Raw genomic sequence first — 16,008 nt, forward strand, 5'->3', positions numbered from 1 at the left:
TGTTTTCCACCATTATGGGTCAGAGCATGGACTGCCAACCAAGATAAGGTCTCTGACAATAAAAACCCACAGCGGCTATCTGTGTTTTTTCAGCGCAAAACGAAACAATAATCCCTCCGTCAGAAATTCAAAGGGGGAAAAAGTCCTTATTCTTGACGCTGGCCCCGCCCTCCTCTCCGTGCAGGCGGGGGTGTTGAAGTTCAGGACTCAGCTCCCTGCTATTGTTCTTGTTCTGAAGTCTGGAAGCGGGACGGGACGGGAGTGATCGGGTCGGGACGGGACGGAACGGGACGCGTCGGTACCGGACGGCGGTCTGCCGTTATGACGGGCTCCGGTCCGAAGCTCGGGGTTCTGCTGCTGGTGGCGGTGCTGCTGCAGACTGTGGTCGTCACCATCACCGTGCTGCACTTCACCACGGCTCTCAACTCGGTAAGGAACCCGGAGGAAACGAGTCCGGTTGGTCCGGTGCGGATGGAGAAGGGAACTGGAGATGTGTGGCGGCTTTTACGCATCGCCAGTGCGCACAGCGAGGGGGGAGAGCCGCTGTGCCTCTGAGGGCAAAACAAAAACAAAAACTGACAAAAAATGGACTTGGCTTTGACCTAGAATATACTTTAAAACGTAATGATTAGCCCTGCAGTCTTTTGCTCTGTAATCCAATGATTACAGTCCTCAAAATGCTCTGACCTCGTTTTCTAGAGCTCTTGCTGCGCTCCAGTGCACAATGCAATTAATGTAGTCCACATACAATACCTTCTTTATTAATGCAATGTACGGTTTTGGGCAATACAGCAAACAGAGGCTATTTTTCTCAGTGCACTTTGATGCATTTTTGCACAATGCAACACAGCCCAGGTACTTTTTTTTCTGTCTTTGCTCAGCCGAGGAAGAGGACAGCGTGTATCTGGGTTAAGCGCAACACAAGGAAGTAACAGCTGTGCCAGTAAAGGGCTGGATCACAAACTGTTTTTTATGATCAGCAATAATTGTCCGGGGCTTTTTGTCTTGTCTGCAGAGGCCGTTCAGCTCGTTTCTGCCCTGTCCTCCGCGGCTGGCTGTGTGTGTTGGACTGGCTTTGTTAGTTTTGCCTTGTGTTGGTGCAGCCAGTGTCCTTTGGTAACCTGGACTCGGTCCAACACAACTCTCCCTCTGTTTATGTGAATTAATCATTACCTAACGACCAGATGCAGTATATGGGGAGCTGCAAACTGAAATAGGCGAAAGAAAGAAAAATGAGCCGGGATGAATGCCAAGAACTTGTGCTGACTTTGTTTCCAGGTTGACTTTTTTTTTTTTTTTTTTTTTTAAAGTGAGTCATGGCTACATTTGGTCATTTCATGCAGGGGTAAATAAAAGGCTGGCAAGTTGTGGCTTCAGTTGGTAATCTTCACAAGGAAAGCATAGACAAAAAAACTACTTTATTTTGAGAAAAGGGTGTACTTTTTTCACCTTGCCCTCTTCAACTCCACAGCTCTCATAGGTTGGTTTGGCAAACGCTGCGTGGCTGACTGTTGTTCAGAACCACAGAACTTTATTTTAAAGTCTCAAAGTTTCCAAAGATCCATAACATGTCCTGCTGAATTCAAGGGAAATGTGAATAAAAATGAGGCACAAGACATGTAGTTCTGCAGCCACAATACAACGGCATCTTGGCTTTGAATATTTCGCTCAGAATCAGTGTGATGAAGGTTCAGTGACAAAACATGGATGTGACACTGTCCTGCCATATGGAAAATATGGTTTTTCTAACTTTACTTAAGCAGAATTTTAGGGTGAAAAAGTGAGTTTAAGGGGCTAAAAACACATCCTCATGCCAGTTTGATGTGACATCCTATGAAATATTCTGTGAATTTGTGTTCTAAAGCTTTATATCTTCCTAAAAAGGTGGAAAACCTGACAAAAAAAACAGAAGAAGTGGGAAAACCACGCTTGTCGTCTACATGCAGGCCACAGGCAAAGACCTCAAAGCCAAACAAAAGGAAGTAAAGGGAAGCCAGGAATAACATCACGGGAGGCCCGTCTGATTGGAAATGCAGAAAGGCTCACTGTTTAATTGTTTGATGATTCCTTTGACTTTCTGCTCCCTGCAGATGAAGGAGACGTTCGCCAGGAGCAGCGTTTCCTGTCTGACCGGCAGCGACCTGCGCAGCGTCCCGGCCGTGAGAGGGGATCCATGCTGGCAGGTCACCCAGCAGCTGCACCTGCTCATCGAGAAGGTAACACACACACACACACACACACACACAGAAACATTTGTGTCGCTATACAGGCCTTCGTTGGCTTTCTTCATTGCCAACCCCCTTATCCAAAACCCTGACCCCCATCGCTTCATGCTGAACTGGAACATTTATCTTAATAGGAATATAAATCTAATTTTATTTGTGACCTTAAACATATTCTAACCTTTTCCCGAACCAAAGGTTGGATTGGAATATTTTTTCTGACAAACACCCCCCATATTAGAATAAAAAACAAACTCAAACTAACATGGAAACTAAGAAAAACTAAACTCAAACTAAACATTTTTAAAAGAATAAAAACAAAACTGGAATGAGCAAACCCACTTTGGAAACTGATTGAAACTAAACTGAATTGGAAAAGAAAGAAAGAAAGAAAAATAAATGCAAAACTAAAATAATTCTGCATAAGAACTGGTTCTGTCGTGGTTTGCATTTCCACCAAATACCGATTAGGTTCCCGAACGGAAAAGCCGGTTCTCAGCAGGAACCAGAAAAAAGTCGCTCTCAGGTGCAAACCGAGTGGGCGTGTCTTAATGCTCTGCAGGGGAAGATGAAGACGACTTCCAGGAAAACTTGTCGAACTGGATAAAAATGTTTTTGCCAACATTAAACAGAGATTCCCTCACACCTGCGAACACATCTGTAAATAAAAACAAGAAAAAAAACAAAACAAGAAAAAAAAAACAAGTTAGAGTTTATAATTCTCAATCTGAACCCTGCAAGGCTCAGATTATGTGGGTTACCATGACAACAGAGCATCTCCGCCTGTTGTACCATGCCCACCACCGACCTCGCAGCAGTCCCGCTGCAGAAACCGGTCGAAACCCAGGCCGGTTCCTCGGTTTGCACCTCAGGTTCGAGAACCAGAACTTTTTTGGTGTGTGTGTGTGTGTGTGTGTCTCAGAAATAGAGGCTAGAGAGATGAGGAAAACATTCCAAAGTGAGAATTAGGGTTTATGGTTATAGGAGAAACTCTGACTTCTTGGTTCCTGCTTTCATTCAAATCGTTTTGTGCTCTAATTTCCGCTCTGGCAGCCGTCCCTCTCCTGTTCGGCCGGGAAAACACTTCCCCCTCTCTCTCTCTGTCATCCAAGATTTCTTCCATGTTTCTCCTGTTTGCCTTTGTGTTTTTCGGAGTTGTGTTTTTTTCTCTTGCCCACGATGCCGGTTCAGCTCAGGGAGTGTCGTTTTGTTTCCTACGAGCTGTGGGTGTGTGAAACCCTGCGAGACTCTGACTGGGATTAAAGGCTTTAAGGAAAATGTGAACGTGAACTTGGTTGTTTGGAAACCCGTTTCCATATAACTGAACTGCATTCCGAATTACGTTTAGGGGTAAATGTATTTTGTTGTTTGTACCTGACGTCACAAATATGTTTTTAATCGTAATGTCTTGTACATCATGTAGGGCGGCATTTCAGCCAGTTTCATTAGTTTCAGCAAGAAAAAACAGGGTTAGGGAAAGGTTAGGGTTAGGCATAAAACCACTTGGTTAAGGTTAGGGTTAGGCATAAAACCACTTGGTTAGGGTTAGGGAAAGGTTAGGGTTAGGCATAAAACCACTTGGTTAAGGTTAGGGTTAGGCATAAAACCACTTGGTTAAGGTTAGGGTTAGGCATAAAACCACTTGGTTAGGGTTAGGGAAAGGTTAGGGTTAGGCATAAAACCACTTGGTTAAGGTTAGGGAAAGGTTAGGGTTAGGCATAAAACCACTTGGTTAGGGTTAGGGTTAGGCATTGAACCACTTGGTTAAGGTTAGGGTTAGGCATTGAACCACTTGGTTAAGGTTAGGGTTTGGCATAAAACCACTTGGTTAAGGTTAGGGAAAGGTTAGGGTTAGGCATAAAACCACTTGGTTAAGGTTAGGGTTAGGCATAAAACCACTTGGTTAAGGTTAGGGAAAGGTTAGGGTTAGGCATAAAACCACTTGGTTAAGGTTAGGGTTAGGCATAAAACCACTTGGTTAAGGTTAGGGGAAGGTATAAAAAACATTTGTTTATGGTAACATTTGCAAAAAAAATGAACAGCACCATTGCGTCACGCTGGACTTGAACTTGGGTCACTTAGGCGGAAATTAGTAGTCTGACCCCGAGGTCACCCCCCGCCTCCACACACACACACACACACACACACACACACACTCTCTTTCCCCAACATCTGAAGGCAGGATTGTCACAGAAATGGTCCCCGTCTCTGAGGTGTTTAAGCTCTGAAACCCTTCAGCGTACGGTTTGCTAAGAGCAGATTTCCTCCTGCAGTGAGTTTACTCATTATGGACAGATTATGGTTTGTGTTATTCAGCGTTGGGAGTTCCTGTAATCAGATTACTCTAAAAGTGGTTCCATTTTCCACTATGTAACTCTTCATTTAACTGTTTTACTGTAGCATTAATTTTATACCTGTCGGACTTTACGGTAATTTAATAGTGCTGCAGTTTCTTATATCTGTATTTATTGTTGTAATATTATGGTAGGATTAATGCACATGTTTCTGCATAACGCACACTCCTTTTTAAAAATTAAGATTAATGCACAAAGTAGGATTAATGCACATATTTCTACATCATGCACATACCTTTTCCCCCATAAATTTCTAATACGCATATTTTCCTTATTTCTTGTACTTCTACTCCTTACAGTTTCAATTATACTTATTTATATTCTTCTCTTGAGAATTCGAGCAACGATCCAGTTTCCCCTCGGGGGATCAGTAAAATATCTCTGATACTGATATCTCATTCTAATCTCCAGTCTTTTTCGGCAACATTACGTCAATACTGTTCTGCTAAAAATGCCGTTACTTGCGCCGCTTAAACGAAACACTTCAGCTGAGCGAATTTAACACTTTTAAAAATGCACATCCATCAAGAACAGGCTTGTTTTGTTGGTGCAGAGAGGGAGCGAAGGCGGGCAGGCGGCTGCTGGACCTTCATTCCATTCCACCTTTGGATTATTAACAGGTTTATACAGGTTTATGTCTTCATACTTTGGCGAGGCTAATGGACTGCGAAATTCTAATGATTCTCATCAACAGGCTGAACGCTAAAGTGTTAACATGTGCATTGGACAGAAATGACTAGTGGAGACTCCGACATGATTTCGGTGCCAATCCTCTCATCACAGATTTGAGTTACGAATGAGACAAAAAGAAGGCAGACTGGTCCTTTAACCCTGCACCCCAAATCTCACTGAAAATGAACCCCTCAAACAAACGAGAGGCTCACTTTGAATTTTAACTCCACAACGGGACAAACTCCTGAGGCGGAGGTTAGGGTGGCTCTACCTCGATGGACAGGCCATGAAGAATTACTGTTATTATCATTGTTATTTTTTATCAGAAGCTTCCTGTGCTGCTAATCTCAACGCAGCTTATTAAGCGGAAAATAAAGAGAGAAAAAAGAAAAGAAAGAGAAGCTGAGCTGATCCCACATCACTGTCTGCTTCCCCAGATGCACAATGGACTCCTTCATAGTGGAGATGTGATGTGATCCTGTGTGTGGTTTAATCAGCGCAGGAATGCACTCACCTGGCCCGGTCACACACACATTCAGACACTCAGTCACACACACACACACACACACACAGTCACAATTTATTCTCATTCCTTTAGGCGCTATTTATGCCTGCAGTTTGTTTTTGTTGCGTTCTGCTCCTCTGTGATTGCTGCTGTCTAAAAATGCCTTGTAGGAAATAGCTCCAGTCGGGTATTTTGCTGCGTAAATATAGCATGCACACACAGACACACACACACACACACACAGACACGCTGCCGTGGCTCAGTCCAGTCCAGCTGCTTTGGGCCTTTAAGAGAGTTTAGAGCTGTAAGACTATCAAGAAGCTATTGAGTCATCTGTGAGCTTTGGCGACCTCTACTGGCGGCCACTGGAAATTGCAACGAAATTTGTTTATATTCCGGTTTCCACTGGACAGACAATGCCCAATTAAAGCAATATGCAGTTTTTTTTTCTTCGACAAACATAACATTACCAAAATGGGGGAGGAAAAAAAAAATGCTGATGCAGGTCATGTGATATGTAAGCAATATTCCTCCAACCATGTATTCTTCAACAACAACAATATTAAAAGGAAAAATACACGTAAATAATAATAAATAAATATACTGGTAGAGACACCAGTAAACGTGATGCTGAAAATGTCAACAGCCATTCTTAGGTAGAAAATGCCTCATTGTGCATTGGATTAAAATATATAATAAGCTTTAGTTAAAGCAGCTTTGAAAACAGTCCGAGTTTACAAAGAGCTTTGACTGACAGAAGCAGAAGCAGAATAACCAGAGAGCAAAATAACAACAGAAAAGCCAAACAAGAGCGAGACAAATGAAGGTAAAATCAAGATTTAATGCTCAAACAGGAAATTAAGATGATGGAATAAAAAGAGATAAAGAGGCACTAAAATAAAGTTTTAAGAAGAGATTTAAAAGACATCACTCATTCTGCGAGTCTTTTCTCCTGATAATGGCAAGTTGGCCAGAGCAATATCCAAATAGCAAGAGATGATTCTGTCACCCACAAATCATATTCTCCATGTTAGAAAACAGATTTGTTTGGCACACAGACCTAAAAAAAAAAAAAAAAAAAAAAAAAAAAAAAAATCATCATCATCATTTAAATTGCTTTTTAATTTCTGCATGAAATTCAGTGGATATCCCATAGAACTTTATTTTAAGTTATAGAGGAGATCCTGAGGTTTCCAAAGTTACCAGACATGTGCTACTGAGGTACAGGGTAATGTGTAAAAAAATGCCACTGTTCCCACCAAGTTGGAAGAGAATTGTCCAAAATGTCTCGGTGAGCTGAAACTGATTTCCCTTCAGTGGAGCTGAGGGGCCGAGGCCGAGGCCGAGTCCAGAAACACCAGCCCACAGCGTGACCCCTCCTCCAGAAAACTGCACAGTCGGCACAATGCGCTCAGGTAGGGAACGTTCTCCTGGCGTTCCCCAAACCCAGACTCGTCCATCAGACCGCCACATAGAGACGCCTGATTGAAGATTTAAATATTTCTGTGCTGATGTTGATGCCAGAGGAGGTTTGGAGCTCTGCAGGTACTGAGGCGGCAGAGCGTCGGACACTTTTACGCACTATGAGCCTCGGCGCTCGGCGACCCCGCTCTGTAACTTTACGTGGTGCCGCCCCCTGGTGGCCGAGTCGCTGCAGTTCCTAAACGCTTCCACTTTGCAATAATCCCACTTCCAGCTGATGGTGGAATATCTAGGAGGGAAGAAAGTTGAGCAGCTGACTTGTTGCAGCGGTGGCTTCCTGTTCCATCACTATTCCAGCAGCACCTGGAACTCAGTGAGCTCTTTCGAACCAGACGCTCTGTCACTGATGTTGGGAAATGCAGACTGCATGGCTGCTGCTGGAGGTTACACACCTGTGGGGACGGGACTGACGGAAACACCTGAACTCACTGGTTAAGAGGTGTGGCCCAGTACTTCTGTCCATATACACTACTCACACAAAGTTAGGGATATTCGGCTTTCGGGTGAAATTTCAGGATGAACCTAAAATGCATTATAACCTTTCCAGGTGAACTTAATGTGACCTTCTGTAAACTTTTGAATGCACATGTCCAACTGTTCAATGTTCAGTACTTTTTGCACAAGTTGCTGTTCTCTAACAAGGAGTTTAACGGCAAAATTCACATCAGGTGTTTGATGCTCCAGCTCATCGAGGTCGTATCATTAGGGAACGGCTGCTGGAGACTGGGGTACCTCAGATGGAGTGGCCTGCACTTTCTCAGACCTGAATCCCATAGAAAACCTATGGGATCAGCTGAGTCGCCGTGTAGAGGCTCGGAGCTCTGTACCCCAGAACCTCAATGTCCTGAGGGCCGCCCTTCAAGAAGAGTGGGATGCCATGCCTCAGCAGACAATAAGTCGACTTGTGAACAGCATGAGACGTCGTTGTCAAGCTGTAATTGATGCTCAAGGGCACATGACAAGTTATTGACACTGACATTTTTTGTTGTGGTATATCCACCACTGTTGTTGGCTTTTGTTTCAAGAAATTGTTTGAAATGAGGAAATCACCAGTGTATGCTTCTACTTAAATGCCCTACTTTCATGATATAATATCACTGTAGTGTGAACTTTTTATATTTTCCATAAATTTCACCCAAAAGCCAAATATCCCTAACTTTTTGTGAGTAGTGTAGTGCGTTTGCTTCTCTCACTTGTATGGAATTTATTCCTTACAGCTCATCTGTTTCCTTTGTGTTTGTCCATCTGAATGAAAGTGGACAGACTCACAGCCGGTCCAGCTCAGAGGAGACTGCTCATCACCAGCTTGGCAGTGTGTGTGTTCTGTGTTGCCAGCACATGTGGTGCAGCGAGTGGAAACACACGGAAGTTGGAGCGGGGCTGAATACCAGAGTAGGATATTACACAATCTGAACCTGAAGGCACCTTTTTATCCTCTGCAGTGAACTTCCTCTGCCGGCAGCCAAAGACGAGCAAACGACCGACACGTTTTATTATTCATGTGTTAGTATTCATGTGCACAGCAGTGTGTTGGTGCAGGGGCTTTCACACTTCTTTTATCCCGAACCCTCAGAGCCCCGTCTGAAGTGTGTGGATGTGAAGAGATATGTTGCTTTGTGTTCATCATAGAACTGTCTAGATGTCATAACTGTTCAATAAATTCAAAATGGTGAGATTAAAATGTCATGTTAAAACGCTCACATGTAGATATTTTCATGTCATAGAGACACCTGAGCAAACACCCAAGCAAATTCATTTCACTTCTTTCAAAAACATGAGAGATATTGCCAACTCAGCCTTTCTCCACCCAAAACGCAAAACAACAAAATCATACCAGAAAATTAGACCAAAAAAAAGACAAGAAAACTATATTTATAATAATTAAAATGATGTATTGGGGGCCCCGAAAACCGCTGGGCTGACTCACATCGGCAGGATAGGCTGTCACAAACAAAATTTTAGGATTTTAGTTTCTGAAAGTTGTGAAGCGTCACAGACAAATCTCATCTTGCTTTTTTTTGTTTATTTGTTGTAGGTTTTTTTTTTTTTTATTAGAAATGGCATTGATCTGTTTTTGAAAGTGAACTCATCAGACATGCTGCCTCTGATTTATTGCACCACCGTTTACCTTTACAGACCACACAGTATTTTTTTTTTTTTTACATATATTGAAATAATCGGAGGTAAACTAACCTTAAACACACAAAAAACACATTTTGTTGTGGGTCAGAGGCAGGTTGTTGTCAGCTGTTTGAGATGTGAGGAGCACTGATGTTTCCTGTTTCCTCTGCAGTCTCTGTCGCAGCGTTACCACCGGGAAATCTCCTCAGCTGTCAGAGGTGAGGAATACACACATGCACACACTCACTCACACACACACACACACTCACTCACACACACACACACACACACACACACACACACAGCTTCAGGTTCTCAGGTTCTCAGACCACCACAGTGTCTGCTGCCTCTGAAATAGTTTCACCAAACACTCTCTGGTTCCGTAAGGAACCATCAGCAGCTGAAGAACCTCTTTCTTTAGGGGCTGGTTCCTCACACACTCTCTGTGGTTCTTTAAAGTGCTAAAGGTTCTTCATGTTTATTGGAGTAATTTGGTGGCGGCAGCAGCTAACAATTCTTTTCCTTGTGGATTAATGTGCAGATTATTTCCTCAGTGAATGGATTAATGTCTCGCTCTATAAACCATCAGAAAACAGGGAGAAATGCCACAGCGTCACAGCTGACATTTTTAATAGCTTGTCTGGAACCCAGTGAAGGAACAAGGAACGTGGAGAACCGGACAACAACATGTTCATGTTGGTTTTCAACCTGATACACAATCATCTGATTTAAATCACTCAGAGAGGCTTTTATTCTGAAAAAATTTTCTGAAAAGAACCATTTTTTAAAAAAAAAGGTTCTTTACTGAAGCAGTTGGGTCCACAAAGAACTTTCATCAAATGGTTCTTTAAAGAACCTATTTTTGCAAAAGTTGTTAATAAAACCATTTATGGCTCTTAAAGGATCTGTTTTTTGGTGGTTCTTTGAGGCACCTTTGGGGGTTCTGTAAAGTACAGAATTAGTTAATGTTAGAACCTCTTGCTAAAAGGTTGGAACCAAAAATGTTTTTTCTATGGAATCACACTGAAGAACCATCTTTGGTTCCATTTAGCACCTTTGTTTTTCTGTGTGATTTTTTCCAGTCCTTTAAAAACTGGTTTTGTTCCATCAGTCTTTTTGTGGCTCCTTTTGTTGTAAAACTCCTCAATGTGACCATGAAGTCTTGTAAGTATTTTTTCGGTTTTCGTCCTCTCCGCCCCGGCAGATGAAGTGTCCCGGGTGCTGCCCTCACTGGTGATGGAGGACCGGGCTTCACCTCGCCCCAAAGTGGCCGCTCACGTCACCGGCAGCTTCGTGCCCAAAGTGGAGCGAGAGGGAGGAGGTGAGGAACGAAATACAACAATGTGCCGGGTCTCAGTTTATCTCACTAAACCTCCAGTTCAGTAACAAGCTGCTGCTCAGCTGGAGAAACAAACTGTGTTCAAGGACAGTGAGCCCCACCTCCAGTGTAAAGGATGATTTGTACATTTACTTGCATTTTTCAAACTTGTACAGAAAGAAAAGAGAAGCTCAAACTTTCCAGCTGGTAACTGATGTTCAGTGCAATCTGATGATGAAATATGAAATATGATGAAATACAAAACATGTGATCTTCCTGGATTTTAAGTGTAAATCTCTGCTTTTTGACACTAATCAGTGCAAAAAAAAAAAAAAAAGATCTGGAAAGCATGTTAGTGGGTATTTCTCATTCATTTGCCTCTGAACCTCTACAGAACCTCTTGCTAAAAGGTTCTTTGTAGAACCAAAAATGATTCCTCTATGGCATCACCCTGAAAAACCCATTTTGGTTGCAGTTAGCACCTTTGTTTTTCTGTGTGCAGACATCCCACAGCCCACCGCACAGCCTTTTCCCATACTGTCTGTTTATTCTCACTCAGAGCAGGTTACTGTGGTAGTTTCACTCTCTGCTGTCATGTTTGTTAATTTACGGCTGCAGTTTTGGTGTGAAAATGTCAGAAGGCACGTAGAGCGGTCTGGTAGCTCGTTTGCTCAGAGACATTTGAGTTTGGTTTTCATAGTTTCACTCTCTGGATCGTTTAAACATCACATTTTTGGGAGCACTTTGGCTTCTGTGTAAAATATGATGATGGAAAAAACCCGACCACGGGAAAAGTCTCCTTGTTTTAAGTGTTTTCCTGCATAAATGCAAAACAAAGTTATATTTATCTTGTTTTTTTACTGAAAAATGATGCGATCTGCAGCTCAAAAGTGTGCATACAGTCCAAAACAAATCTGAGTTTTGTTGATGTTGTTCTCCTGATCAAGAGTCGGCTTCTAACAGCGTCTACTCGTGGATCGGCTTTCACAGGCAGTGTTTGTGACCATGTGTGTGTGTGTGTGTGTTTGTGTGTGTCCCAGTGTCTCCCGGGCGGCGGGTGCAGGGCCAGAAGATCTCGTGGTGGGAGGGGCAGAAGGGGCTGGCCTTCCTGCAGGACGTCCAGCTGGTGGATGGGGAGCTGGTGGTGCCGCAGCCGGGCCTGTACTACGTCTACGCCCAGACCTACTTCAGACACAGCCACGCCCTGCAGGAGGAGGGCGAGGAGGCCGAGGAGGACGACGAGCGGGGGAAGCCCCTGCTGCAGTACGTCTACAAGAAGGTGAGGCTCGCCGCGCCGTGACGGGTCACCTGTCCTCCTTGTACCGTGGGTTTCTACGGCAGCATATTAGGGCCACAGCAGGGAGAAAAAACTAAAGAGCCACAGGAGGGGGGTAAAAGTCAGAGAAAAGCTCCAAATTCTCTACATTTATGAGAAAAAAAAAAAACAGACAAATTTATGAGAAAAAAACTCTCTCTACTGGGACTATCAAATAACCCAGAAATGCCAAAAATAATCTTTAAAAGACAAGATTGAAAAAGAAAAATATAAAAGTGCCAGTGACAGATTGATAATAATAATAATAATAATATTAAGTTTATTTGTTTGTCCTTTGTTCTTGTTTCTTGGGTTGAACTAATAATATTCCTGTCTGAATATCCGACTTCCCTCCTCTCCCTCCTCTCCCTCTCCCACCAGGTGACCACCTACCCGGTTCCCATCCTGCTGATGAAGACGAGCCGGACCTCCTGCTGGTCCCGGGGCTCCCAGTTCTCCCTGCACTCCGCCCACCAGGGGGGGCTGTTCCCCCTCAGCACCGGGGACCGGCTGTTCGTCACCGTCAGCAACGCGTCGGCCGTGGACATGGACGAGAAGAGCAGCTTCTTCGGGGCCTTCCTCATCAGCTAGAGGACGGCCTGCGCAGCCTCTGACCACCTGGTGGCGCCGTTTACCTGTCTGAACATTGAAGCACTGCGACGAGGAGTCACTTCTTTACATTTTTATTTTGACTTTGGGACATTTTCCACTGGGTTTCTGGGTGGAGAAGAGACAGTCCTGACTGGATTACGGGCTGTGCTGTCTGTATATGTGAGAACCAATCAGCAATTTACACTGACGTTATTTTCTGCAGTCATGGATTTGAGTGTGTGTGTGTGTGTGTGTGTCTGTGTGTGTGTGTGTGTGTGTGTGTGTGTGTTGGAGGGCGGCCTGAGACACACGCAGATTTTAGTTAAAGGTGCGCTATACTAAATTGCGATTAAAGTGAGGACCGTTTGGACTCAACTGACAGAAAATGAGGCAAAAGCACGTGAGCTATCAGTAGGGTTGGAGGTGAGAACCATTTAGACTCAACTATAAAAACTGACCCTCGGCAGTTTTTTTGCGAAGTGCACCTTTAAACAAACTTTTTTTTTTTTCCTCTTTGGAAGCAGAAATACTCTCATTGGTTGATTTAAACCTCAGTGGGCGGAGCTAAAGCTTTTCAGCAGCTAACTGAGGAACTGCAGTCGAGCTACAAATTAAAAACGTCGACAGGATTGACTTCCTGATTTCACAGTCATGATATTTATGCATTTGGAAGCTCGGAGCTCACGCTAACATGCTAATATGGCTAGTTTGAGTTGGGGTGGCTAGGCTAACGAGCTAACTTTGCTAACTTAGCATGACAACATCGCATTTTTCATTTTGAACCCAAGGCTTCGTAAGGCCACTTATTATTAGGGCCACTTAAGGGAGAAAAAAATTACCTTTACTAATATATTACTATTACTAGCATATCCTGCTAATATCCTGAGAGAAACACTCAGAATTTACGAGATTAAAGTTGTAAATTTATGTGAAAAATTTATGTGATATTCTCTGTGATTAAAGTGGTAAATTTAGGAGGAAAAAAGTCACAAATTTATGAGAAAAAAACTTGAAAATTCTGAGATTATGAAGTCAAAAATTTACAAGAAAAAACTCAGAAAAATAGGTTTTCTTCCATTTTTACTTTTGGATATGCTCCTTGTGTGTGTGTGTGTGTGTGTTTTTTTTTTTTTTTTTTTTTTTTTACCAAAAAAAAAGGTAAGGAAAAAATTTTTTGTCATCAATTTGTGGCTGTATAATCTGAGAATTTTCAAGGTTTTTCTCATAACTTTTCTCATAAATTTGTGAGTTTTGTCTTGTAAATCTACCACTTTAATCTCAGAGAATTTTGAAGTTTTTCTCCTGTAAATTTATAACTTTAATCTTGGAAAGTTTTTTTTTTTCAGAATACAACCTGCCCCTGGCTCCATAATACTTCTTTCCCCACTCAACGGCCCTGATATGCCGCCATATCTTCCACTTCTGTTTTTTTATCTGTTTTTTTCAGCTTTAAAAATGAGCGGCGACTCGTGGAAACACAAACTGAGCTGTCATAAACCTTGGCAATACGAGCTGGGAGTTCGAGTCGGGCTGTGGTGTCATTGGTCTGGTTTCTCCGGTCTCAGACGTCACCAAACAGCAGAGAGGAAGAGCTCGCCTTTTGTCGTTGGCAAACAAAACCAATGAGAGCGTTTATTCACTGCTTAAGGAAACAGAGCTGCGTGCTTTTTTGGTTTCCCCCCTTGAGGAAAATAGAGTTTTGTCTCATGTTAAAGAGTTTAAACGGATGCAGCGTAACTACTAAACCAAAGAGACGACTCCTGCCTCCAAGAAATGAGTGTGTAACTAAAACGTGACTATCCCAGTCTGGTTTAAAGTGTGTATGTGTGTGTGTGTGTGTGTGTGTGTTGTAAGGTGTACATATCTCGCTGGATTTCTTGGTTCGATGAAGAGCCAGAGCTTTTCAGAGAGCAGGAGGCGACCGTGACGAGGGAAACGCCGCCATATTGGAGGCATGACAACAAAATAACCAGCTGGGACATTTTTCTTTTCCCTCTCTAATACGACTACTGCGCAGACATGAGGCCTCTGTGTTGTTCGGGACAGGGAGGCGAGAGGCGACGATGTTTTGTCCAATCCAAAGCATCCATACCTCCATACCGCCATGACAAGCTGTAAAAAATGACAACATGGTAATGGCTCGGCTGGTGTTTTTATTCATCAAAAGCTCCCTGAGGTTTTCTCATGCTGCATTCATGTCGCGCTGGATTAACCATAAATTTGATTTCACGTCAGCCTTTGTGGTAATCACAAAGATGTGTGGAGGATTTTTTTGTCGCTCTGATATTTCCCACGTGGCGTCGCATCTGCAGACACTGCAGTAAATCCACCGATATTAGGCGTCCAAGACAATAAAACTGCAATAATTATAGCTGGTTTTTAAAATGATGAATAACTCTATTGTTCATGTGTTTCCATCATGACTCTTTCAAGTTGTCAGGCCCTGTGTCCTCCAACGGGACATGAACGCAGCACGAGCTCTGGCGCTTGTGTAAAATACAGGACAACGTAACCTTTTGACCTAGATTTCCTGTTTGTATGAATGTATGTCTGTTTTTTGTTGTTTTTTTAAAAATTGTTTTTCTAGCAAGAGATTTACTCCGGCACCAAATCATTCAGCATCAACACCAGAATCTGGGTTAAAAAAGGGCCAAAGGAGGACAGAAGTTGTGGAAAAGTTGATGATGGAAATGTGGATGTGCTGCAGACGCCACGCCGTGCTCTCTGCAGGGGTTTTTTATTATTATTTAGAATCCTGAGCGAGTGTTTGGTGCACGGCCTCCATGTGCAGCAACATTCTCCACTGGCAGCCGCGGCACAGAGAGCCGAGAGACTCAAGAAAACCAAATATCTGTGCCAATTAAATCAGAAATCAGAAACCAAATGTGAATGTAAATAAGCGAGTGTTTGTGTGTACATATGTGAAATAAAGACACTGTAAAAGAAAAAAAACTGACTGATTTGTGGCAAGACATGAGAGCAAAGTACAGGCCTGTGAACCCGAAATGATGCAGATCAGAGTTTAGTTTTGTCAGTCACAAAGTTGGAAACTTTCCATGGGAATTAACGGGAATAAACTGGAGATTTGCAAAATTGCAGGTTAGCCTGTAACCAGGAACTTAAATGTAGTTGAAAAAAAAAAAAAAAAAAAAAAAAAAAAAAAGATCTTGCAGCATCATCTTGGTTAAAACAACCAGATTTAACACAGATTTTAGTTGAATTCCTGCCTCGATTCGTAGTTCAACTCACAAATAAATGCAAGTCTAAAATGTCATTTTTAAAGTTTGTATTAGTTTGCACACGTCTGCTTACGATAATATATATATATATATATTTATGTTTGTATATGACAGTTTGTAGAAATTACCCCACATTTCCAGTTAATTCCCGTAAATTCCCATGGAAAGCTTCCAACTTGGAATATTTCC

At 42.8% G+C, this 16,008-nt stretch overlaps 1 protein-coding gene across 1 annotated transcript; it reads left to right on the top strand.

Moving 5' to 3' along the window:
- The first annotated feature begins 245 nt into the window (after positions 1 to 245).
- tnfsf10 (TNF superfamily member 10) lies at positions 246 to 12,611 on the top strand. Its single transcript, XM_030078784.1, has 6 exons — positions 246 to 429; positions 2,091 to 2,216; positions 9,529 to 9,574; positions 10,561 to 10,677; positions 11,715 to 11,953; positions 12,371 to 12,611. The coding sequence occupies exons 1-6, from the start codon at positions 322 to 324 to the stop codon at positions 12,578 to 12,580; spliced, it is 846 nt and encodes a 281-aa protein (XP_029934644.1). The 5' UTR covers positions 246 to 321; the 3' UTR covers positions 12,581 to 12,611.
- Positions 12,612 to 16,008: the final 3,397 nt, after the last annotated feature.

The sequence above is a fragment of the Myripristis murdjan genome, chromosome 20 (assembly GCF_902150065.1).
Source record: "Myripristis murdjan chromosome 20, fMyrMur1.1, whole genome shotgun sequence".
Classification (NCBI taxonomy): Eukaryota; Metazoa; Chordata; class Actinopteri; order Holocentriformes; family Holocentridae; genus Myripristis; species Myripristis murdjan.

What these genes read in the sequence shown, in the direction of transcription:
- tnfsf10 (XM_030078784.1), top strand. Translation starts at nt 322, where the DNA reads ATGACGGGCTCCGGTCCGAAGCTCGGGGTTCTGCTGCTGGTGGCGGTG. An exon ending in AATCTCCTCAGCTGTCAGAG is followed by an intron (nt 9,575 to 10,560) that starts GTGAGGAATACA and finishes CCGCCCCGGCAG; the next exon opens with ATGAAGTGTCCCGGGTGCTG. An exon ending in TGCAGTACGTCTACAAGAAG is followed by an intron (nt 11,954 to 12,370) that starts GTGAGGCTCGCC and finishes CTCTCCCACCAG; the next exon opens with GTGACCACCTACCCGGTTCC.